Source organism: Macrobrachium rosenbergii, chromosome 54 (assembly GCF_040412425.1).
Source record: "Macrobrachium rosenbergii isolate ZJJX-2024 chromosome 54, ASM4041242v1, whole genome shotgun sequence".
Classification (NCBI taxonomy): Eukaryota; Metazoa; Arthropoda; class Malacostraca; order Decapoda; family Palaemonidae; genus Macrobrachium; species Macrobrachium rosenbergii.
The window spans coordinates 23057777-23083902 of record NC_089794.1 but is presented as its reverse complement, the minus strand read 5'-3'; the positions used below and the strand labels follow the sequence as shown (position 1 = coordinate 23083902).

The 26126-nt window shown below is 35.8% G+C and overlaps 3 protein-coding genes across 3 annotated transcripts in view; 2 read left to right on the top strand and 1 right to left on the bottom strand.

The window, feature by feature from the left end:
• Positions 1–514: 514 nt before the first annotated feature.
• LOC136834879 (uncharacterized) lies at positions 515–9979 on the top strand. Its single transcript, XM_067097699.1, has 2 exons — positions 515–1259; positions 5899–9979. The coding sequence occupies exons 1-2, from the start codon at positions 767–769 to the stop codon at positions 5910–5912; spliced, it is 507 nt and encodes a 168-aa protein (XP_066953800.1). The 5' UTR covers positions 515–766; the 3' UTR covers positions 5913–9979.
• LOC136834878 (group XIIB secretory phospholipase A2-like protein) lies at positions 6058–9979 on the top strand. Its single transcript, XM_067097698.1, has one exon. It carries the CDS (start codon positions 6058–6060, stop codon positions 6655–6657), a length of 600 nt encoding a protein of 199 aa, XP_066953799.1. The 3' UTR covers positions 6658–9979.
• A 437-nt stretch (positions 9980–10416) lies between these two features.
• LOC136834877 (citron rho-interacting kinase-like) overlaps positions 10417–26126 on the bottom strand; it is a 33363-nt gene continuing 17653 nt past the window's right edge. The window contains exons 23-40 of the mRNA XM_067097697.1: positions 25238–25457; positions 24642–24850; positions 22930–23071; positions 22474–22645; positions 21612–21789; positions 20969–21083; positions 20004–20152; positions 18839–19043; positions 18008–18121; positions 17512–17628; positions 16630–16777; positions 15936–16122; positions 15122–15276; positions 14850–14935; positions 13400–13526; positions 12885–13049; positions 12442–12583; positions 10417–12307 (exon numbers count right to left, since the gene is read on the bottom strand). Coding sequence (XP_066953798.1) covers positions 12208–12307; positions 12442–12583; positions 12885–13049; positions 13400–13526; positions 14850–14935; positions 15122–15276; positions 15936–16122; positions 16630–16777; positions 17512–17628; positions 18008–18121; positions 18839–19043; positions 20004–20152; positions 20969–21083; positions 21612–21789; positions 22474–22645; positions 22930–23071; positions 24642–24850; positions 25238–25457 — 2731 coding nt within the window. The 3' untranslated portion in view covers positions 10417–12207. The remainder of the gene's footprint in view (positions 12308–12441; positions 12584–12884; positions 13050–13399; positions 13527–14849; positions 14936–15121; positions 15277–15935; positions 16123–16629; positions 16778–17511; positions 17629–18007; positions 18122–18838; positions 19044–20003; positions 20153–20968; positions 21084–21611; positions 21790–22473; positions 22646–22929; positions 23072–24641; positions 24851–25237; positions 25458–26126) is intronic.

The following is a 26126-nucleotide window of genomic DNA, read 5'->3' as shown; positions in this document are numbered from 1 at the left end:
CGTATGGTAAACGAAGATATCGTTTATTAATATAATCTGTCGACCACACAATATAGAAATGGGTGTGTATGATACTTTGATCCCCGAGGGGCTAGTACTAAACGAGCTTCCTCCATGTTTAGTACTAGCACCTCGGAGTAGGTGGCGCTTAGATAACAAGCTAAAATAGCACCCATCTGAATGAGTTATTTTTCCATATATCCAACGTCCCTCAACTATGCTAATGAACATTTTTTAGAATTATAAATTTTTTAATTTTCCTTTTAGGACTGTTCCGGCTAGGCCTATTGTAACAAACAGACAAAAACTTTTTAAAAAAATATTATTTTTCAGACTTCAAATCCCATAATTAGGCCTAGGTCTAGGCCTAATCGCTTAGTCTGACTCTCTCAGACTTTGAGACTTATAATTGCTTTTTCCAGCCTTTTTAATATATAAAATTACTAAGTCGTCTAGTTCTTAAGATGACTGTAGTATGGCGTTACGATCGTGGGGTTTTTGAAAGAACCGGGTCAATGGCTACCGCGCATGCGTGGGTATCTGACATCCGACCTGTGACCCCCACTGTTCCAAGCCATGGGCCACAGCGACCTTTTCGTGACCACTGTGCAGTGCGCATGCGCGGGTTGCTTCTAATTGCCCTGGTCCGATCTGGCATTTTTCTGGCTTGGAAAAATTCGTCCATTTTGAATTCTGTTCCGCGAGAGCAGCAGACGCCATGGCTCTCTGCACCGGCTGAGACAACCATCTTGTAGAAGTTGTGACCATGAGCTTGGACCGCCAGTCCGTCGTTCGGTTCTCAGCGGTCCATCAAGTGTTAAATTTAAGTTGTAAGTGCCCGAAGTGCTTGAGTATCGTTGAATTAAACGATGAAAACCAGTTCAAGTGCGATAAAAATGACAAGGGACCAGAAGGCAACCCTGCGAGATGCCACTTCCAAGTGTCCGGTCTCAAGGACACGTGGCTAGAGGAGTCCTCCTTGGGCCTCGACAAAGTCCTGTTGCTGTGCTGGTGCTTCACCTCAGGCAGGATGCTGCGGGAGGGAGTCGCCTCTGCCGTCGGCGTCCCTGAACAAACCGTGAACGACTGGTACAGTCGTTGCTGGGACGTGGTGGTCCACCACGTGGAGAGTACCGGTACCCGGATCGGAGGTCCTGATAATAAAGTTGTCGAAATTGCAGTGGCTACCCTGTGTCCTCCGCCACCTGTATCCCCCACGCCCGCGGGAAATAGTATGATGGACGCCTCCCAGTGGCAAGGTAAGCTCCTTCTTGGGTATTTTAGGTCAACGCACAGAAAGGTAAGTCAAGGGTAAGCCTGGTTAGGTAGTATTTCCTAGGAAATGCTTCCTGTTGGTAAGCAGAAGCCCAGGCCAGACGACGTGTCCGAACGTTCCCGCGAATGTATTTGTTGTATGATGCTTTTAAATTAGCAGCCTATTATTGCATAAGCTATGTAACACCATTTATTGTCTCGCAAGTGTAAAGTCTTCTAATATATATATATATATATATATATATATATATATATATATATATATATATATATATATATATATATATATATATATATATATATATATATATATATATATATATATATATATATATATATATATATATATATATATATATATATATATATATATATATATATATATATATATATATATATATATATATATATATATATATATATATATATATATATATTATATACAAATCTTTCATTTATCCTCTCATTCTTGAATTTCTTTAAGGAGAATGATTCTTACTTTTATTTATTTATTTATTTAATATATTTATTTATTTATTACGTCATTGCCATTGCTTTAGATGTATGCAAGTTAGGAGATGAACGATAAACAAAAGACGGTGATTATTATTTATTTATCGATTTAATGATTTATTTATCCTTTCATTTATTTGTTTGTCCGTTTATATCTATTTATTTATGTCTATTTATTTATCTATATACATTTATTTAAGTATATCCGTTCATCTACATATACATTTATGTAATTATTTATCTATCAGTGTATATATTTACCGAATTATTTATGTCTAATTATTTATTTATCTTTAATTATCTGTAGATCTATATATGTAGTTATATAGATATATAATTAATATATAGATCTATAGATAATTAAGCAGATAAATAAATAAATAGATAGACGAATAATTACATAAATATATATGTAGACGAACAGACAATTAAATAAACAGATATAGATAAATAAGTAGATATAAATAAATAGATATAAATAGATAAACAAATAACTAAATAATTACATCGATAAATAAATAATCATTATTTAGTTATCTATCTATGTATTAAGTTACCTATTTATTTCTACAAAAATGTTTATTAGAGGTGCCGTTGCAAAGGAAAGACTTGAGGACTTTCACCTGTAGCCTGAGTCCAGCCTGACCAATGACATTCCAATACATCAGCCTGAAAGTCACCTGACTTCTCCCTTTAAATTTAAGTGGAAAATCGAAGCCATAGGCCTATGGGTAAGCCTGCCTTTTCTAAGGGCACCGAGAGCCTTAGAAAGGGCCTGAAATGGGTATATTTGGAGTGAATAGTTGCTTATTGGTTTTTTGTTATAGGCCTAAAGGGCAGGAAATTACGAAAAATCAGTAGGCCTAAGGTAAACCTTGAATTTTAGGCCTATAAGTAAGATTGCCTTTTCTAAGGGCGCTGAGAGCCTTAGAAAGGGCTGAAATGGGTATATTTGGAGTGAATGTTATTTGTCTATTATCATATAGGCCTAAAGGGCTTGGCTAATTACGAAAACTCAGTAGGCCTAAGATAAACCTTGAATTTTAGGCCTATAAATAAGCCTGCCTTTTCTAAGGGCGCCGAGGGCCTTAGAAAGGGCCTGAAATGGGTATATTTGGAGTGAATAGTATTTGTCATTTTATCATGTAGGCATAAGCTAAAGGGTTTGTTAAATTATGAAAATCCTGTAGGCCTAAGCTAGCCTACTTTCTTGGGCCTATAGGTACGATTGCCATTTTTGCCATTCCCAAGGGCACCGAGCCTTAGAAATGCGCTTAGGGACATTTGATCCCCCAGGGCTAGTACTAAACATGGCGAAATACATTTGACCCCACCCCAGGGGCTAGTACTAAACACAGCAAAACGGTGTAGATGAATCACTGTTTTGCTGTGTTTAGCCTAGTACTAGCCCTCATGTGGAATTGGAGTTCGGACCAGAAACGAACTTTTACCAGCTTACAGGCATGTTTACCATTTCTGAGGGATAAAAGCTGTTGCCGAGGCCTAAAACCTGTTGAATATCTTTTATCTCATGTTAACGTAAGCCTAGCCTAGCGTAAATAGCTTGAGAAATTTTGAAAAATGTAGACCCCTCAGCCAGTTCAGGGCACAGCGTCCAGTGTTAGGGTAGGTAAAGGTAAATCTGGTTAGACTATATTCCCTCTGAAATGCCTACTAGGCTTACAGTAGCCTTGACCCCCTACTCTGCATTCGCTTTGTCTGAATCACATCAGAAGTTGCTGTTAAAAGCTGCACTTTGCATCTTTAAACTATAATGGCTTAAACAGCGACCTTTCCCAGGTAAGCCCTAGCATATCTCCGTTGGACTCAGCATATCCCTTATGAGCCGATGTGTGGTGTTAAAATGGGTCATGGTCATTTTGGCCGTAAGCCATTTAGGACATAACATCCAAACTGGCAAACGGTGGAAATTGGTGTATATAATACTTTGATCCCTTAGGGGCTAGTACTAAACATGGTGTCCCAGGGAGCTTCCGTCACGTCTTACAGCCTAAACTTCATATGGCCTAAAGTCGTGACGGCCTAACAGGTTCACGGCCGAAAATAATACGGCTTGATCGTCCCGAACTTGTTAAAATAAGGTCTAAAGAACTATACAATCAGGTTGTCATTTTTATAGTCTGTAATATACACGTCGTACATCATTTCAGATTATTACAGGAAACGTAGGAATAGCTTATTTTGATGGTGGAATGTATGTCATGATAAATAAAAATTCAGAAAATAAAATCCTGTAAATACAAAGATAAATATCAAACTGCAAAAAAATCCTGACCATAATGTCAAAACAGTGCTTCATGTCGAAGCCACACCCCCACCATGTCCATGACCACTGGCATCCCTGCCATTATAATAACTATTCTTTTAGCTTGATGAACGCGAAAGACTTATTAAGAATAGTGGTATTATTTCACTTATGGACATTAATTGCTTTCAACATAAAATATAGGTTTTTCTGTTCTATTATGATGTGATTTGAATGATTTTGAGGTTTATTTCCATCGCAAATGAATACTTACCCTTCCCCGGCAAATGATATACTGTATACAAAATTAATAAAATTACGACTTGTCAGAATACTGCACCCCCCTCTCCATAGCTAATACGGCAAAACTGTGTTTACTGATTACAGTTTTGCCGTATTAGCTATGGAGAGGGGGGCAGTATTCTGACAAGTCGTAATTTTATTAATTTTGTATACAGTATATCATTTGCCGGGGAAGGGTAAGTATTCATTTGCGATGGAAATAAACCTCAAAATCATTCAAATCACATCATAATACAACAGAAAAACCTATATTTTATGTTGAAAGCAATTAATGTCCATAAGTGAAATAATACCAGAATAGTAAATTATGGAACAGCTCCACAGACAGTGTTACCTTGGAAATTGATTTTACGTACTTTTAGTGTTGCTGTTGTTTATTGTCGGTCAATTATTGTTAACCTCATCTCTATCCTACATGGTTGGGGACCCTTTTGGAATGCGGGGTATTTGGTTGCGGAAATTGTTGGGAGAAAGACCGCACTTGTCATGTAGTTGTTATGGAATGGTTCCGCGCATGTGCAAGCCATTAGGGAGTCATATGTTCAAGAAGGAATTGGCTAAGGAAACCTATTATAAATGGAACTAAACTAACCTAACGACATATCAGTTCTAAGTTAATTACAGTCAACTGCCAAAAAATAATGGTAAATTCTTGATAAGCAACCAAAATACTATAGGAAAAGTCAGTGTCCAAGGTAATACCCCATGGAGAGCTGTTCTATAGTTCTACCTTAAGAATAAAACGGGTGTGCTTTTGTTATGCTGCGGTTACTTTTCACAAGACTGCATGAAATACTGTGGTGATTTTCTTACTAAAAATATACAATATAAATATTTTTCTTATTACTTATAGAATGCTTTGTTTGTTTTTTTTTTATAATAATTGTCAAGGAAATGAATTATTTTTGTTTTTGGCATAATTGTACCTCTTGTATTTAGTGAAGGAATAAATTGGAAAGGTCCATTGGGGGGTACATCTTACTTACATAGTTAGGCCATTAAGTTAGCGGTTTCATTGCCATTATATTGAAAGTTAATAAAAAGTAGCAGTCTAAAAATTGCTGTTGAGAGAATCATGTGGAAACAATTAGGACTAATATCTTTTTTTTTTATTGTGACTTACTGCATTATGCAAGTAAAAACAGGTACCTAATAAGAGTTTGCCCTGTAGGGGTACCGTGCCGTCGGTGCACCTCACGCAGTGCACTGTAGGCATTATGTAAGGCTCTTTGTAGCGTCCCTTTGGCCCCTAGCTGCAACCCCCCCATTCGTTCATTTTACTGTACCTCCGTTCATATTCTCTTTCTTCCATCTTATTTACCACCCTCTTCTAACAATTATATATTTCTACAGTATGTTCAGCACTGAATGGCCTCATAGGTCCCAGCGCTTGGCATTTGGCCTAAATTTCATATTCCAGTTCCGGTAAAAGCGTGTATACTATGAAATATTAAAAGTTTTAACAATTGAACTTGTATGCCGGTAGAATATTGTGTCTGACATTTATCAGTGTATTGAAGGTGTTTTCTTTTTCTTTTCAGGTGACAACACGTAGGATACACCTCAGTGCTTTTTTAATTAATGCAAGTGCCCTTTGGAGAAGTGTCTTCTGCAAGCATATTGAAGTTTCAGCCCAAAAAGTAAAGCAGCTATTAGATGATTTTTGACTGCAAACAAGGAACTATAAGGTATATTACAAGATGAAATTTTATATTTTGGTAATATTGTCCTTGACGTCAAGTCAGGCATTTGGTGAAAGCTATTTTGAGTCACTGTACCAGAGCATGGCTCAGGCTCAGGAAACGTTGAAAGAAGTTGCAGTCAACGTGAACAATGGACTGAAAATTCTTGCACGAACCATGAAATACGTTGAAAATTTCATAGATTCGACTGTGGAAGAAGACTGCGTGTATTCTTGTCGTGGCAGCAAAATTCCCATTCCAAATCCGAACCACGTACCCGATTCGAATGGGTGTGGCTCGCTGGGGGTCTTTTTTGACAAGGAGGACCTCTCGCTGCCAGAGATGGAAGTGTGCTGCAACGAACATGACGTATGTTACGACACCTGCGGCAGCGACAAGGAAGTCTGTGACAGCAGATTCAAAAGCTGCTTGTATAACACATGCAAAGAAAAGGAAAAAGACATGGATATGTTATCTTCTAAGACGTGTAAAGGTGGAGCAAAGTTGCTCTACACAGCAACGTTGGCTTTAGGCTGTGCCGCATATAAAGACGCACAGCACAGTGCGTGTATCTGCGTAGAACCCAAAGAGGCCTTCTGGCAGCGGAACGAACTTTAGCGGACAAGTCCTTATTAGTGCGCTTTTGGATGTTGTAGTCATGGCATTTGGTATTTTAGTTAGCAAATGCAGCACAGTATATTTCGCATGATTTTCACTTAGGTAGTTAAATTATTTAAAGCATCTTGTTTTCTCTGGTGCAAATTGCAAGTTATTGTTTAATCACAAATTCCTGTTTCCCATTACTGTAATGTGAAGACAGGAATTCATTCAGGGATAGAGACAAACGCAGGTTTTGTTATACTGTAGGAAACTTCAGCAGCTGAATACCCTTAGTTATTCTCTTAATTTTTGTTTTTAGATTTTGGAATATTTGGTGATGTATCTTTATTGGTTCGCATTAAACTAATAAAACTGAACAGATATGCTGGTGTCCCAGGAAGTACATGGTACTTATTTGTTCTGTTTTTGATACAGATTCTTTGTATTTTCTGGTACACATACAGGCAGTCCCTGGTTTACGACGGGTTCGGCTTATGACGTTCCGAGGTTACGACGCTTTTCAAATATATTCATCAGAAATTATTTCCCGGTTTATGACGCATGTTCCGGGGCTACGACACGTCGTACGCCGATCCGACGGAAGAAATATGGCTCCAAAACGGCAGAATAATAAAAATTTGGAGGTTTTTTGATGAAAAACTCAATAAAAATGCAGTTTTCATCGTTTTCAATACACTCAAAGTATTAAAAGTAAGGTTTTCTTAGGATTTTTGACGAATTTTCGGTTTACGACGATTTTCAGTTTACGACACGGCGGAAAAACAGAACCTGCGTCGTAAACCGGGGGCTGTTTGTATTTCACATGAATATTCTGATACACTGTTTCATAGTACTTAAACACTGATTTCTATTTATTGTCAATTATTTATGCATTAAGAACTTACTGACCAGACAAGTCGTTTGGGAGACTTTATCAGGATTTCACATAACCAGCAAAAGGTCCAAGATATTAATCATATAAGCGGATGAATGAACCGTAAACCAAAGATTTTTCCCATGTACTTCATACTAAGCTTTTAACTAAGCCGAGGGCTCCTTATCCATAAGTTATAATAGAACTACTGAATATAATTCTCTTTTTAAGTTCAGATACAGATCTCAAGGAAGAGCAGGTGATATTGTTTATTGAGACATTTTAGAGTTAAAATGAAAAATGTTCAAGATGCAGTTATTTGATTATGTTGCTTCGAACTTAACCCAATGAGTAACAGTACGATTTATAAGGAAATTAAGCCAGTACCACCAGTCTCAATAAATAACAATTACCAGATAAAAGTAGGAAACAAATGTGCATGGACAGTATCTTTATTATTTATTGACACGCAAACATGTGCATTGTGTAATTAATTGACTCTGTCATGTTGAAACCAGCCCAAGAGCTCAATAAAGTGTTATGAAGTGTTGTAACTTAAGGACTTAGTTACTGTATAAGTAACACCTCAACTTAGTGGACTTCTGTACTTAGCAGCTACCTTATTATTATTTTTCCGAATATTACCATTTTTAGACGTGATACCTTCTTGGATATATCTTAAATGCATTAAGTGTAAAGTAAAGGGTAATTGGGGTTAGGAATGATGTGGAATTGCTGTTAGCAGTAAGGTATTTTAAAGTTATTTGAGTGCAGGCTACAATATTGGGGTTTTGGCCACTTAAAGGTCTTTGTTACTTGTCAGAAAGGCCAGATTCCCAGTGTCTGTTAAGGTGAGGTGCCAGTTTTCACATTTTTTCTTTGTCATTCAGAGGCATCCTGTGTTTCCTATCACAGATAAGCTGTAATCAACTCTGTTGCATTGCCCACTTTCAACCGTACACTATACGTAACCCTAATCTGGTGTTTGTGCTTCAGAGGAGACTAGTTTTTATATATAGGAATTAAGGCATTGCTTGTGATAAGTTTGTCTTTCATAGATTACATGAAGGAATTACAGACAGTAGGAACTTTATACTGGGAATTTGAGTTTGTTATAGAATCAAACTATTTTGAGGTTATTTTTACAGGTGGTAATAGTTATTTTTTAATTTCGGGTCGATCACTACAGTAAACACTGACGACTTCTGTAGTTACATTGCTGTTGACTCCTGGTTTTTCCATAGTAATGGACTGCCTCCTGTTGACTGATTTCTCTTGATAATTTTGCAACTTGTCTCGCAAGGACAACAGTTTCATCAGAAAGGACATAAAAACCAGCTGGATGTGAAATCTTATGGTCTAATAGCAGCATCCTCTTAGGGGGGAGTCTTTGGTTATTTAATCCTTTTTAATTTCACCTAGGTTAATCACAGCCCTTTTCATTTTTCATTAGAAGGGTAAGTCTAGGTCTAATTAGGTCAGGATTCAAACTCTACCTCACCAACTGTTCAGATTTTGGAAGACAGGAATTTGCTCTTGTAATTATCATTGCAGATTCATAATTGATTAGTTTTAAAACTGGGAACTATTTTGCTGTAATAAAGATTGTTCATTTTGACCCAGGTGACCTGCAGTTCCTTTCGTCTTGATAGAAAGGAAGCCATGATCTGTGATTAGACCAGAATGTGACTGGTCTCAAGCTAGTTCATACTCAAATTACTCTTCTCAAATTTCGTATAGATATTTATCACAGAAAGGTGATTCTATAAAGTAGAAGTTTGGCACAGTGTTATCCTTTGTTTGTGTTTTCGATGTTATTTTCATATGATGGCATTGAAGAGTGATTTTGCATATTTTTAAACAAATTTCTATTAGAAAAGTGCAGCTATTTGCATAAGGTGGTTTATTATGGAATTGTTTATACGCTATATACAGCAGAACTGGTTTATTGTGCCTATACAGTGTTAGGCTAGTGTGCTGTGTAATTATTTTTCATGCATTTTTCTTTGCAAATCAGATTCAGATAACCATACTATGAACAATGGGCGTTATGTATAACGATTTCAATTTGACATGAAGTAGCATATTGGATATTTGATAAAATGTAGACTTATACGTAATTACGTAGGATTAAGGAATAAACATTGAAATCAACTCTGCAAAGTATCTTTGGTATTTAAACTTGGATCTGCTTAATAGCATACATAGGTACTTTAAATTCAGTTTTTTGCAAATATAAATTTTTGTGACCAGTTATTTGTTGGATTGGTAATGACACATTGTCTTAGTGTTATTGAAAGTACTGCACGTGAATCATTTACTAATTGAAAGTAATGTATTTGAATGAAAATTCTAGTTCCTAAAACAGACCTTGGAAGGACATTTCTAAGAAAAGTATTACTGCAATTGTTTTCATATAGAATGGTATTGTATTTTTATATTATAATAAAAAGTATTTATATACAATTTTTATTTTTCATTGTAACTTCAGCATCTTTCTTGAAATACATAGGTATTGTGGGTAATGATAGAAAGTATCCTGTTGTTGTCATGTTTAACTGGCTGATTTTTCATATGTCAACACCATTTGTATTATTTATAACAAAATATCCTTCTACTATGTAACTTGTTTTAGTCCTGACCGTTTGTAAATATTGAGCCTATGCATTTATTTACCATTTACTTTATTCATTTTGGGGCATATGTATTGCTTGTAGTTTATATTTGTATTACAGTATTATAATTACCAGACCATGGAGGTAATATGTTAAACTCCTACAAGGCTGGTCTCAAGGATCTGTCTTCGTTAATGACAAGGTTTAGGCTTTATTTATTAAATTACATCCTTTGAAACGTTGCAAGTGAGATTTTGAATAATGTAGAAGTATCAAGAAATATCCACATTCAGAGGAAGCCTGTATTTAAACAAAATATTCATATACACAAAGTAAAGTTAAAGAAGAAATTCTAACCATAGAAGTCTTCCCATAATCCACATTTAGCACAATAACATTAGTTTGGCAATATACATGGGAGTTGAAGAATGGCAGCAAATCTGACATACAATTAACTTAAATGTACGGAATCTGCGTTCCTTTTACTGAGCAGTCACATTTTAAATTAAAAATGTAATAAAATATCTGTCTGATTCTATGTAACTTAAAATACAATATACTGTATTTGATATCAAACAGAATTTCATGAAGGTAAAGACAGCTTAGTCATGAAGACGTCTACAATGTCATAAAAAATTTTGGAGGAAAATAGTGATACTCAGCTGAAGTTGGAAAGAGCAATGAGCCATTTGAGAATCACTTATAGGTTGTCACTGGTCTTCCACATCTGAACACATTCAGTGACTCAGAAATTTGCAGGTCTTGGTTCATCAGCCTTCACACTGAAATGTTCCTTACACTTGAAAGAACAGTCCCCGTCACAATAATCTGAAATTTCTTTTTTCCTTCCCTTCACAAAAAATAAAATCATTAAAATCATATAGCCTACTGTAAGATGTGGCTGTATATTCTGGCAGAATATTTCTCAGTGGCTGCTCTACAATCATTAGAAAAATTAAAAGCAACTTTAAAGTTATTAACATAATACTTAAATTATAAAAAATAGTCGTCGCACAAGAGTTAATGGAAGTATATACAATAAGGGTGAATGATGCAAAACACTAAAATTATTTACAAATCTCAATATAAGTACCAGTTGTAGGAGTACTCACCCTTTGCAGAACTTATGAATGAAAATATTTATTGCGTGGAATGGCCTTTTTGTCTAGCTCACACATTAGCTGTTAAGTAGTTAACATGTTTGAAGTACCAGTACAATTTGGGCAGGCCATTTTGTACTATATGTACCCTATTATGAATCATTGATGGAAGTATATACAATAAGGGTGAATGATGCAAAACAGAAATTACTTACAAATCTCAATATAAGTACCAGTTGTAGGAGTACTCACCCTTTGTAGAACTTATGAATGAAAATATTTATTGCGTGGAATGGCCTTTTTGTCTAGCTCACACATTAGCTGTTAAGTAGTTAACATGTTTGAAGTACCAGTACAATTTGGGCAGGCCATTTTGTACTATATGTACCCTATTATGAATCATTGATGGAAGTATATACAATAAGGGTGAATGATGCAAAACAGAAATTATTTACAAATCTCAATATAAGTACCAGTTGTAGGAGTATTCACCCTTTGTAGAACTTATGAATGAAAATATTTATTGCGTGGAATGGCCTTTTTGTCTAGCTCACACATTAGCTGTTAAGTAGTTAACATGTTTGAAGTACCAGTACAATTTGGGCAGGCCATTTTGTACTATATGTACCCTATTATGAATCATTGTTTCACTGAACTAAGGGAAGCAAGATAGACTAGGCATCATGCCAAGCTTTCTAGACAGAATTGGATTATCAAGACATTTTTTATTTTTAGTAACTTTTGTTTCCTGCTCTGGAATACTAACCAGTATTTCAATCATGTCTTAATTTTCTTACAGAACTTTTTGGTATCACAAAAATAAAATAAAAATTCTAAACAAAAAATCACTGAGCTGTAAGGCAATTACAGAAAGACCAGACATACCACTTTTAAAAATTATCCTAGCCCATAAAAGTAAAATTTAATACCAATATATACAAAGAGATGCTGATAATCATATAACCATATACAACTATACTTAATTTTTAACTGACGATTGCACACTGAAGTGTACTTTCCTATTAGCACTGGGGTCTACTTCCGAACTTGTCACAGACACCGTGTCACTCTTATTATCACTGGAAAAGAAAATTGAAATTTTTTAAGTTATAGATGCATACATTGTATGCATTAAATTTATACAATGTGCATTTCCCATAAAAATTTATTGAATAAGCTTACACTGTGTAGTAGTAGTAGTTCAAATATTTACCTTATTTCAGACATGTTGGGCAAGGTTCCCCAAGATGATGACATGTCACAGTCATCTGGGAAATTAGCAGACACCTGGATTACTTCTAGTTTATCGTGACTCTTTGAAGTTACGAGGATACTCCTAGGATTCTGACCTACACCTGCAAACATAAAGAACACTGATTAAACTCCCTTCAATTTATCTTTACGTGAACTTGTTAATTTAAGTTACATAAATGATGAAACCTTTATCAATACTTAACACTTAAGTAAAATTACAATGGCATCAAAAATTTCCCATACTCATGAATTGACACTTCATATGAGAATGTCCAGGAGTACTTCAATTTAAAAGTTATCTAATTGAAAGGGATAGCCAAAATCACATATTTTCAAAACCTCCAAATGGTCCTTTTTTTTTTTTTTTTCTAAAGTTCTATCCAAACAATAATTTTCATTTACCTATGAATGAAGGCTTAGGCATTGTTTGTGAGGCCATTCTTACACAAGGACTGCAGTCACTATCAGATTCAGCCTCCGTGGTCACTTTGGTGAAAGAGTCTTGGCGAATTTCAATGACTTCAACTGCGTTTTGGTGTACGATGTAGAGGTACGGTCGTTGAAACACTGCACAAAAGAAAGAAAAATTGTTACAAAAATAGTGTAACAGGACCAATGAGTCACACTGCTATACTCTCATAAGGCTTGACCAAAGGATTTGTTCTTGGGTGAGAAACACTGTCAAGTTCGAAAGAATTAGACAGCTAAGGGGGCAGACAGCAAGGAAAACAAGTAAGTAAAAGGTGGAAAGTAATGCAGTTGGGGCTGAAGGGATGCTGCAATTAACTTTTAGTACCAATTACAGTGTACCACTCAAAGCACATTGCAAGTAAAATAATATAAGTATATAAAGTACATGTACAATTGATTTAAATGAATTACAGAAGCGTAATAAGAGTTAATTTTGGATAACTAACCAATGGCTATTGGAAGACGAGTGAACTTGATGTCGTGCTCTCTCGAGCGCTGACCACAAGCATCCACAAACACTGCAAACTCATAGAAACAGAGCAGGTATTCCTCGTACTTTCCAGCCTTAGACACCTGCAAAATAAAGAAGTAAGCTAGCAATAGTGTGAAACGTGCCATTTAGGATTTGCTAATGAATTAACTCCATAATACAGGCAGTTTCCGGTTATCGGCGGGGTTCCGTTCCCGACGGCGTGACGACAACCGAAAATCGCCGCTAACCGAAAATCGGTGATAATAGCACTGATCCCCGGTTAGCGGTGCCAATAACTGGTTAGCGGTGCTGCCAATAAGAGGCAATCAGTGCCGTTAACTGGTTATCAGCGACGGAAATCTGGTTATCGTCGTCGCTAGACAAGCGCCGTAAAACCGGATCGCCAGTAACCGAGCCTGCCACATTTGCAGTTAACAATTAATGAAGATGTATAATGATAAAAGGTAGATGATGATACAGATAATTTCTACATTTCTGATTGTTCAAATTCCACTGCATTCATTATGAATAGCTCCAAGAAGTACGTGCCAAAGAACAACAACAATTATGACTATAAGCAATTTCTTGATACTTTACGTGCTTCAATTACTGGGGTTTTTTACACGAGCTATATTACATTTAGAGAGCATCAGTTCCATACCTATAAGAATTCAGACTGCCTGACCAACTACAGAAATCAGCATCTGAATGATATTCACCAACTACAAGGAGCTATCAATGATACAAAATCTGAACATCAAAAAAAAAAAAAAAAAAAAACAAATTGTATAAGACTGGAAATATCACAGAACACAGAATTATGTAAAGGGCAATGCATCCACAAACTAAAAATGATTCTGAAAAACAGTTTAGTAGAGATTTTCCTTGATACTTTGACTTGTTTTCTTTCGACCTCAAAGATGACAGATTTGGGAATACTTTCATCAAACTTTATGGATTCCAAAGATCCCAATACCAGGTTTCATAATCAATCAGTCAATACCAGGGTAGCAGTTAAAAGAAAGCAAGTCTCTCCGCGATACTAAGCCCATTAATGGCATGAAGCCTTTTCTGATCAGGTTGGCAACATGACCTTGTTCTGATACTCTGGATGCAAGTTCAAATCCTGCTACAGACATCAGGATTACTTTATACTGTTGCGATTGGCTCTATGGCTTTGTAGTCACAGGTGTCATTCAGTGTGTGAAGAATTCCAGAAGATAAGTGGGCACTGTGGCTTTTACAATTACATGCGTATCAGGAAAAAGTGACAAGTAGATTCTGTGTATAAAAAAGGTTTAGGATTGGACTGCCAAGAAGTGCTTTACCAATCTTTCTACTGCCATCCAGTAAAACCTGGAGTGTCTATCGAGACAAAAATGACTTCAAGACAAAATGACTTCAGAAGTTCATGGTTATCTTACCTGTAATATAGCAACAGGGAAAGAGGACATCTGGGCAGATCCGTAAATAGCATACGCTAAAGAAGAATCGGTCTCGTCCAGGAACTCTAAAAGGAAAATTATGAATAAAGTGAATAAAACTAGCAAATACTTCACATAACTCATAGTGTTGCCTCATTATATATGAATTCTCAAGTATATCAAAGTAATGAGTAACTAGAATAAAAAAAAAAAAAAAAATAATGGACCATCAAACAAAACTGAAACACGATTTATTTTGACTCTCCTCGCACCTTCAATTTCAAATGTCTTGAGGTCGATTTCATAGAATTTCTCTGCTCCCACAATCAAGGTTGCCTGAGTGAAATGCAAACAGCTGCAGGGTTCTTGTGTGCTGTACTGTCGGCACACTGTAAACTTCTCCTGAGGTTCGTTCCATGTCAGTATGCTGCAAAATTATAGGTGTCCTCAGTAAACACGTAAATGGAATGGAACAGAGAACTTAGGCCAAGAGGTCATTCAGAACTGAAAGGGAAATTAAGAGGAAAGGGTTTTCAAGGTGTAACAGGAGTAGGTGGAAAATAAGACGAAAGAGGGAGAATATGAAGGAGTTACAGTTCAGGGAATGAAAGGGGTTGCAGCTGGGGGCCGAAGAGACACTGCATCCTTTTGGCTCTTCGTAGTTTTGCTTTATACCACTTACTTTTCATTCATTCCCTTTGGTTATTTCCATTTAGCTGTCTAGTTTCAACTTACAGGTCCCTCTTCAAATACCATACTGTTAAGTATATTCTTCAATACATAGTTAATGCAGTATATATGAAATATATTCATATATACAAACTTGCAAGAGACGACGTAAAAACTAATGATTTCCTTCTTATCCTATGCTTTCTGACAGCCTTGGAAGCTCAATATTGCCCATCTCAAGTTACAAAGAAATTTTAAGCATTAAATGGTAGTTTTATGGTAAAAATGCACAATCTATATATTAAGCACTACAATGTTGCAATAATACATGACAAGTAAATCGGATATAAAACTGACGTTCTACCACTGATGAGTTCTGGACTCACACAGGAACCTCAAAGAGTTAGAAAATCTTACCTGATTCTATCCGAGGCAGCAGCACATATGAAAGTGTGTCCTGCCTTTGTTGAGCCACAAGCTAAGAGGTGACAACCCTGCAACGGTTCAATTCGCTCAGGATCAAGACTTGGTTTGGCCACCTGACCTGCTTCGGCTGTGACTGTGGCTACGCTTTTGTCTACTTTGTACACAAGATTGTCATTTCCTGAAGAGACAATAACTCGACTCAGACATGAATAACTAACACACAAGAAGAATAAAATACCATATTTCACATTTTCAAGTTTATCTGTTGCAAGATATAAACTATACAATTCATGGATTGGTTTCACTAAAAATCAGGGCATGTTATCAAACATTGGTGAACAAACGTGACACATTAATGCCATTGCTATGCTATTTTGGATTGAACAGAACTTGCAGACTTGTTACTGTTACATAAGACCAGGTTTAGGATGCTGAATGTGTTGCACAGCAATGACAATTACAGGGCAGCAGAGAGAGAGACAAATATCAGGTCACTCACAAATAGTGCTGCTGTACACTTCAGCAACAGGGGGTCACTCACGCTGGCAGCATGGCCAATTAATAAAAGATGATGGTCAGGGTAGGTCACGAGTGAGAAAAGGGGTTAATGAATTCACCCGCTAAAAGAACACGGACGCAGAGGTGGATTGCAAATGCAGCACCTACAAAGCAAAGCAAGTACTACCTGCAATGAAAAGTACAACTCCCGCTTCTTGCACAACTAGAATCTGGTGTATAGCCACCAAGCCTTCAATTCGCGCTCTTGATTTCAGGGTCCCATTGTTCTGGACTTCAAACGAATAGAGACCTTCTGCGGCCCCAATAATCACAGTCTGGAAAAAAAAAAAAAAAAAAAAAAAAAAAAAAAAACTATGCTACTTGAAAAAGGTTCATAATTCTGAAATAAAGTAAATGTTGACCATAAATAAAACAATTTGTATTTGTACGATAGCAATTTGTAAAAAATTTTTGCAATTCTAAATAAAATCTGATAGTCATACAATAAACGCACTGTCATTTTGCTGCAGAAAAATGGCAGTTTTCATAATGGCTTCATAACCTGGATTGCAAAGATGAAGGACACTTTGATAATAAAGAAATATTCTATCTATCTCGGAATTCTTTGACAATACCATTACTATAACTGTCTCCCTAATACCATTAATTAAAGTTATAAAATAATGTTACGGTTACCTTAACATCTTTTATTTGGATGTGAAATATTACTTTTGCAAGTTTTCTTAATTTTATACCATTTGTCATGCAGCATCTTTAAAAATGCAGAACAATGATAAACAAATGTGTATATATTTCATACAATATATTTTCATTAATTTTCATAATTATGTGACATTATGTAAATAAGTAGGTATAACATCTTGGCTTAATGTCCAGTTTCCAGAACTTATAACTGTAGTTTAATTTCTGCCAGTAATAACCTTATTTACTGAGAATATTTGGCTAACATACTTCCAGTTTATCTAAAAAATTTCTAATAGGTAAGATTACAAACCACTCTAATTACAGGCACTCACAGCTGTTAAGTGAAATAAATTTATACTCTTACCTTCTCGGTAATATAAATCAGTGAATTGACGTCTAGAGAAACTGGGTTGTTGGAAGAATACAAAACATCCAAATGAACACGTTCCTTCTGACTGCTGTCTACCTCACTTTTTGGGAGCTGCAAACAATAAACAATCAAGTACAGTACTGTTATTTTTGGAATATGAATAATTACACCAAAACAATAAATAACATATATTTCAAGGTGAAAGTGACTACCACCTTTCAGCTCCACGTCAAAAGAGTCCGTACATGATAACTCCTTAACAACTGCTATAAATACATCTCGTTTTGATGAAGTACAAAGAGAGACTTTAGATAACAGTAGGAAAATCAAACCAGGTGAGCAAGAAATTTACAAATGGTGTTTTTAATTGGTACCAATTTATATCTGCCAAAATTTCTTTACACACGTGCAAACTGTGAATAAAATTTTCACGTATATCTCAAAGAAAAACTTGAATACTGTCTAAGTAAACCCAAAAATCAAAACTCACCTGGGCAACAATGCCCTCTAGGGCCATAACCCAAGACTGCTTCTCTTCGAAATTAGTAGTCATGAGGTACAGGCTATCAGACTGATCTGAAGGTTTCTTGGCAGAGATTTCAATCTACAACAAAGGAGGAAAGTTTTACCATACATCGCAAAACCTCAGATTCTTGGTCATCACGTCAACCAGCAACCAGCAGTGCGTGACATAAGACAAACCTGACAAGATTTGCTGGTAAACTGCCACCATGGATCTATTGTGCAATGCTGGTAAATGTTCTTTAGCTATTAAAATAAGCAATACACTAACACCTCAACATATGGACTTCTGTACTTATTTGATACATTATCATCATTATATTTTGCTTGGCTACCATATTAGAGGTCATGCATTTTTAGAGATCTCCTAAATTGAATGTCAAGTGTGAAGTACAGGTTATTTAGGTTAGGAAGTATGTGGAGTGGCTGTTAGCCGTAAGATACCTAAAATATATTCAAGTGTAGGATATAATATAAGTTCCTTGTTACTTAACAGAAGACCAGACCCCAAGTGTCTTAAGTTGAGGTGCTAACATTGCTAACATTGCCTACACTACTATTTTCATAAGATTATGACATTTATAGAAGTTATTCAGACATTTAAATAGTTATTCATTAAGTTACACACATTAATGATCTCAAACACTGAGACTTCATATCTGGGCATCTTCACAAACCAATAATTGACAGAAATTTACTGGCTGCTCAAGATTAATGACAGTAAGTAAAGTTGACAACTTCTAAAAACCACAATGAAAGTATCTGACTGTGGATATGCTAACTGACATAAAAACCTCACCTTTAAGACATACGGTAGGTCGACACTACTGGTGTTGGGCTGCTCTGACCTAGGAACAGCAGATATTATCGTAGCAGAGCCATCTGGACGATTGAGACTGAACTTGGATAAGGGCTGAATACCTCCTGTCAGTTCTTGGTCAAATATTAGGAGTTCATCCTTCTCAACACACACGTAGCGTGAATCCCAGCAGGCTTTACCTGGTCTAAAGTCAGAAGGGTTGAAGGACATACTTCTTGTTGCATACTAAGAAATGTCAACAAAAAGGAAATGACAAGAAAACGACGGAATACTCTCAATTTTATGCTCTTATTTTTTTTTTAAATCAATGATGAGCTAAATAAATTAAAACTGAAGAGCAATTTGTAGCCGATTTCACAAAAGGCATGCTAAAATGCAACTGAAGAAATAAAATTCTTAAAGCATTCACGCCAAATGTTATGCCTTTATTAAAGACACTGAATTTTTCTTTTTAAACTTTACAACTGTTTCCTAAGTTTCTTGGGAAGACCATGAATCTTCATAACTTATTTACAATGATTTATTCTCTGTTTGCAAAATAGTTTTTCCTCTGGGCACCCCATTTCGGATTTTTCCATTTGGTAGGGTTCTATCAATGTCAAAATTTGAAATTTGAAATCTGCACTTGCCATCTGCCTTCTATGGTGTAAAATTTTGTTATTTCACTAACAAAGACTAATGACCCTCAACTTCACAGGATATTACTTGACAACCATTAAATTAGCAAATGGAATGAAAGCCACTGGATTGGAAGAAGTATAGTAGTAACCTTCAGTCCTGCTAAGGTAACAAAGTTGAATGTACACCATAATCAGTGATGTCTGATGGAAAACATTCACTCATTCACAGAATCCTTAGAAGCTGTGGAACTTTCTCCATTCTTTCAGTCAAAGCCATTATATCTCTCACCGTTCCTGTCAGGTGATTTGGCTGCCACTCCATTTGATTTCACAGAAGAGGCACATTCTAAAAAACTAGCTACTAAAGTTCAGTGACTACTTTTCTTTCTTCTGTTTCTTGAAGAATTTACACAAGTTAATTAGGGATGAAAACCTGTCATCACTTAGAAGGAAAAGTTCATTAACACTTCTTACTTCTAAAAATAGTATATAAAATCTTGACTAGAACTTATGAAACTACGTACCTTGGGATTTTAACCCAGCCTTGCATAACATAGTATTGATCTGCCTCTGGGTTGCTGGATCTCTGAGGCGAGTCCGTTGTCCACCCTCCAGAATAATGCTCGGCAAACTCTATGGGGAGCCCACATGTTGATGGAATAGCTGTGCTACACTGAAAAATAAATTTATTGTTTATGAATACTTAAAATTTTTAACATCATTGGGTTACCTTTAGAATTTCAAAATGATATGGGTACTATAAAATGGTATAGTATTACAGAGGCAAGGAATTACTGTACCTACAAAAAGAATGTCGTTGTCATGTTAGACAGTGAAGCAAAATGTGAACAGAAGAAAAAGAAAAACCAAGATTCATTTTAGCAAGATACAGTAATCTGGAACCAGAAATTTTTACGAGAGAATTCTGCCAGTTTCCCAAATCTCTCTATGAATACAAATAAGTTTCATTTTTGTAATTCACTGCAGTTCTCAGTATAATAAGATCCATCGGTGTATTCTGAAGCCATTTAGTGAGATAGAAAAGACCAAACAAGAACTCTCTACGTAAACAATAAGTATCTGGATAGATATGACTCACAGAATTTCAAATTACATTCTGGGACAACTTTATTAAGGTAGCAAAAAACTACAGAACTGATTCAGACACACTGGTTTCTGCTTTTTTCTTAGGTCTAACTATAGCATGACTGAAATTTACATACCTGATTAGTGTTATGGAAAGTAAATTGGAAGAGAATATGAAAAGAGGTACAGCAAAAGGAATGAAAGGGGTTGCAGCTGGGGGCCAAAGGGACTCTGCTTGGTCTTAGGTAATGCCTACAGTGCACTGCATGAAGTACAATGACAGTACTACCACCATACCAATTAGTAAAGTATTAAGGAATAACATATACTGAGAGATGTAATTCAAGGAAAGATGGTTTTTCTACCCAATTATGGTTCACATGGGTGATGTCATTGCGCTTACCTTACTATGGGCTACTATCCCACACTCCTGACACTTGGCGGCATTCCGCGCAAACGGGATACTTCCCATGCAACCTGAACACCTCGCTGCTCTCATCTGTAGAGCACTCTGCCACCTGGAATTTGAAGATGATTCATGTATCTTTGGAAAACAAGAACTTGAATGCAAGTTACTCTAGCGCAATACAAACAACCTTCAACATTTATTTACATGAAGTGTCACAATTTCCTGTATATGTAGAAATTAGTATAAACAGAATGTATCTAAATGAAAGAAATGCAGACTTTTATGAGAAAAAGAGTAAAAAAAATGTAAAATATGCTTAACTGCCCATTGCAACATACATAATTATGTTAGATCTATTTTATGCATTTTCATCTAAGCAGACATCTTTAAATGCAAGAATCCAATCATCTAAAGTACATGAACTTGCACAAAAAGTAATATGATTACACTATTTGTTTGGAATTTGTTTTCAAACATCTTCAAATGTGTCCATTAAGATACTTTGATACTTTCACTTAACAATGGGTCTATCTTAAACAATGAAAAAATATGTCTAATTCCCCAAGTGTGATTTTACAAGCTATGGTGTGGCATGCTATCTTTAAGTATGCTATGACAATATTATATGCAAACACACCTATGTGGAATATTGTGCCGCATTCTCTTCAAGGAGTTCTCTTGTCTGCTAGGTAAACTGCCCCCATTATATAGGGACCTTTTACTCTGAGCTGTGCTTGGGGTTGAATTGTATGACGCAAGTGGCTTTCGAGAGATGCTAGGTGTTCCCATCAACGATCTGTTGTCTAGAGTCCCGGCTGCAAAAGACAAGCAAGATTAAACTGAGAAAGAAGAAAATCAAAGTCTAAACTAAATCAGTATGACTAGAAACTCATGACTGAATACCTAAATACTCTGAATACAGTAACTTAGTGCATAAATATCTGAGATTGTAACACAACTCAAGTCAAGATGTACCTGACTCTTGAGGAAGGTAATAAACTAATAGATCTTATTCATAATCAAGAATTTTTATGTCCACTTTTCCCTTCTCCCAGCAGTTCTTGGTCTTGTCTATTCCCTTTTTCCATATTTCCTTGACCCTCTAAACAGGTCTCCACTCTGCTACTTCAATATCTACTGCGTTTCTGACAGACTGTTCCTCGTCCTTTTTCACTGCATGTCCAAACCAGCCCAACCTCAGAGATCTGTCTTTTATTCAACCTCTTGATGCCAAATCTCTCCATCAGTTCCTACTATCTTTCCCCAATACTCAAGCCATTAGCCTCAAAACATGCTGTGGTTTCATCTTGTCGAAACCATTTTTTTTTTTTTTAAGTGCCAAAACCTTCAACAATATGGGTTCATTCGCTCTAAAAACTGAATAGCAGTATGAACTGAGTGATAAATTACACTATCTTTCTAAATGCACAGATAAAAATACAGAAACTATCAAATAGCTAAGAGGGACAACACAGACACTGAATAACTACATTACTTACTGCTGGACTTCAAAGCTACTATCTCAGCACGAGCTTTGGTGATTTGCTCGTGAAGATTCCTGTTGTTTGACCTTTCCTGCACCAGCAAATCTTCCAGTTCGTGGTACTGATGCGGCATGACATATCCAGTGTTTTCCTTATTTTCTTTTCCAAACAGCTTGCTCTTCATTTTCTGAAAGGTATGTTGAACTGCGTAAGCTTCCAGCGATTAAAAACCATGACAAATTCAATTCATTTCCACCATACGTCTTGTGAAAAAAAAAAAACTAAAATTGCAAAAATTTCTAGTATTACCAAAATACCATCACATAAAGAGCCTAATGGTCTTATGAAAGAACTTAAAGTACAATAATTCACCCTGCCTCTACCCCACAAAAATTTGGAAAGGTTTGACACTCCATCAAACAGCAGATACTCATTGTTGAAGCAACGTCTACATTGTGAATAACTCGTTACCTTCTTCTTCTTTGGATTGTCTATTTTTGTCTGCAAGAAGTCTATGAGCTTGCCCTGCTGATCGATGGTACTCCTCATTTTCAATCGCTCGTCTTCGTGAAGAGCCTCAACGTCTGCTTTCAAAGTTTCGACTTCCTCAATCCTACAAACAAGAGAATGAAATGTTAGTAATGTTTAAGTTTGGAACTATGTGGAATTGCTGTTGGCTGTAAGATACCTAGAAAATAATCACGTGCAGGCCATAACATAGATCTTTGTTACTTAACAGACACTTATACTTATCAAAAGGCCTGACACCCAAAGCACCTGTTGAGTTGAGGTACTACTGTACTATCAAATTTTTTACATGACTATAAAGTACAAAAATAATACATAAAAGACAGAGTTAGGCTTTCCACATTTTGTTCCTGTCCACCTACCAAAAACTACTTCTATTCCATTAGCACACAGCAACATCACCCAATAAAATAAACAAGCTTTGGCCAGATGCAAATTTATCTCTGATTCTGATTACTGAACAACTTCTCCCTTATGCTTTGATAAAAAATCATAACACACTTCATTCTATAATCAAAACATTTCTTATAAGCTTAATAAACCAAAAAAAATCCACCCTTCAATGAGCATTTTCACACTCCTATGTGACAGCGCACTTTCAAACATCTCAGAATGCTGGTTATTGTCACACAATACCAAAATTGTCCTTCATATGAAAACCTGAAATGACTTCAGCAGCACAATAAAATCTCTACTATTAGTTTTCCCATGCCTGCATTCATGATAACTTATTGTATTTGATGGTATATGAATATGAAAATTATGAACATACAATGAAAGGACAAGGAATCTGTCAATAACCAAAAAGGCCAATCCTTCACAAAAGCTGAACAGTCAAGGGAACAATCAAGTCGCAAGCACAGACAAATTAAGTATAAAAGAGACTGGTAGGTCTGTGCAGTGAGAGAGAGCGTGCATCTACACACACACATTAAAAGGCGGGTCATGAATTATATAAATACATCGTAGTACTGTAGTTACATTTAACAATAACAATAAAGAGCACCAAAATTTACCACAATCTTCAAATACTAATTTGTAACTGTCAGTTAAAAGGGTTGCAAACAGAAGTTCTGCAGAGTGCACAGTACATTGTTTTCAAAATAATATTTGTGGTATACAACTATCTGAATCCCTTTCCCCTGTGAAATATGAAAAATCACACCAAAGACAAACATATATATAAGCAATTTCCTGATACAGATTCAAGTATTATCACAAGACAAAAATTCAAAGAAAAAAAAAAAAGATTCAAAATTATTGTTGGAGATTGTTAGTCGAATATTCACTACAACTAAAATATGGAATAGTTTGCCTAGTGCAGTTTCAGAATCTTCTCATCTCCATATATTGAAGACAGGGGCAAATCAAATTTCTGGTCTCTGCTGATGTCTCCTGAATTTCAAGCGTATCGGTTTTATTTTCCATTCCCTCATATTTATTTATCTATACCTTTTCCTAAACTTGTCTCTCTTTGAAGGCTGATTTCCCTGTGCAGGCCTCTTGGGTTAATATTCCGTTGACTCTATCAATAAGGGTTTTCAGCTGAAGATTAAAAAAAAAAAAAAAAAAAAAAAAAAAAAAAAAAAAAAAAAAACAAACAAACAAACAAACAAACAAACAAACAACTGCAATCTTGATTAAAATAAATTTACCTTTTCTTAAATCCTTCGGCTTTGCATATGGCTTCTTCTAGTCCCTCTGTCAAGTTGAAATTAGATTCTTTGAGGGTGTGAATGTGCTTAATGTGGCCTTCGCTCTCCTCCTTAAGTCGTTCATACTGACCGTGAAGTAGAGACAGATCTCTCTCGACACTTCGCTGACTCAACAGTGCAGTTTCCAGATCTCTCTCCAAGCCATCAACCTTGGAAAAAAAAAAAAAAAAAAAAAATGGTTAAATTGGATATATTTGCAAAAAAAATCTAATAGTCTTCTTAACAGCACTGTATATTCTACTGGTTTACTATACCTTTCAATGCTTCCACTGCGCAATAAAGGATAAAAACCAACAGAAGTTACTGCCACAAGTGTCACAAAATTATCTTAATTTTGATAATTATCACAAATCAATACCCGAATACAACTGCACTATTATTAAATTACTGAGGTACTACAAATTGCCAAGGAACTCCTGTTTACTAAAATATAAAAATGCTAACCACAAAGTTCAATAATGTAAAAAAAAAAAAATTAAATAATGTACATAACTGTTTTTAGTTCAATGACATGAAATATTTATGGTTATGTTTACCTGCTCATGAAGTTCTGTATTGGTATTTGTGTATTCCTTCAATTGGTCGTTTAGCTGAAGAATCTGCTCATTGTGTTCCTCGTCAATGGATGCCATTCGAGCTTCCAAGTCCTTCACTTTCTTCTCTTGGAAGAACTTCAGCGACTTTTCTTCATTGACGCTGCATTTTGAGGCTTTAACCTCAGACTTCAATTTCTCAATTTCTTCTTGAAGTCTGGCGCTAGACGATAAGGAAAGCGCACAATCAAAGACCGTTTTTCATAATTTGTAAGACCAAGCTTCCTACTTGCAGAACTTTTAAACCTCAAGCTAGCACAGAAATTGAAAGATCAAGCAGTTTTCCACAGTGAATGATCCCCTGCTATTTGTTGTGCTATCAAATGTCATTCTACATTTTAGTGAGCTACAAAATAAAACCCAGTCAGGGTTAGAAGGTCAGTACTTGAAAATATATGAGGCTTGCAGCTTCTAAGAATAATTTAAAAATTTATACATACATGAATTACTAATGTTATCATTAAAAGACAGAAATATCATCCTAATACCATTATTATCAGGATTACTGCGTGCCCTTGATATCTGAACCATTTTTCCACAAAAACTACACCCTACACAAACTTTTTCTTACACTGTACTTCCTAACATACTAGTTGCTAGTATGCAGACATACCAGAAAACAATATCCAAGAAATACAGCCATATGAGATTTCAAGAAAATAAATGCATCAGTCAGTGTGGTAGGAATAGCCTAAGACGAAGTGACGTATTTCTGCTATCATGAATCTGCCAAACTATTTTCAACAGGAATCTCTTAAAAGAACGGCCTTTACCACTGAAGCAACTTAGTATGAAAAGCATCCTGGCATATTTTCAACAAGAGGCTACCAAC

What these genes read in the sequence shown, in the direction of transcription:
- LOC136834878 (XM_067097698.1), top strand. Translation starts at nt 6,058, where the DNA reads ATGAAATTTTATATTTTGGTAATATTGTCCTTGACGTCAAGTCAGGCA.
- LOC136834879 (XM_067097699.1), top strand. Translation starts at nt 767, where the DNA reads ATGAGCTTGGACCGCCAGTCCGTCGTTCGGTTCTCAGCGGTCCATCAA.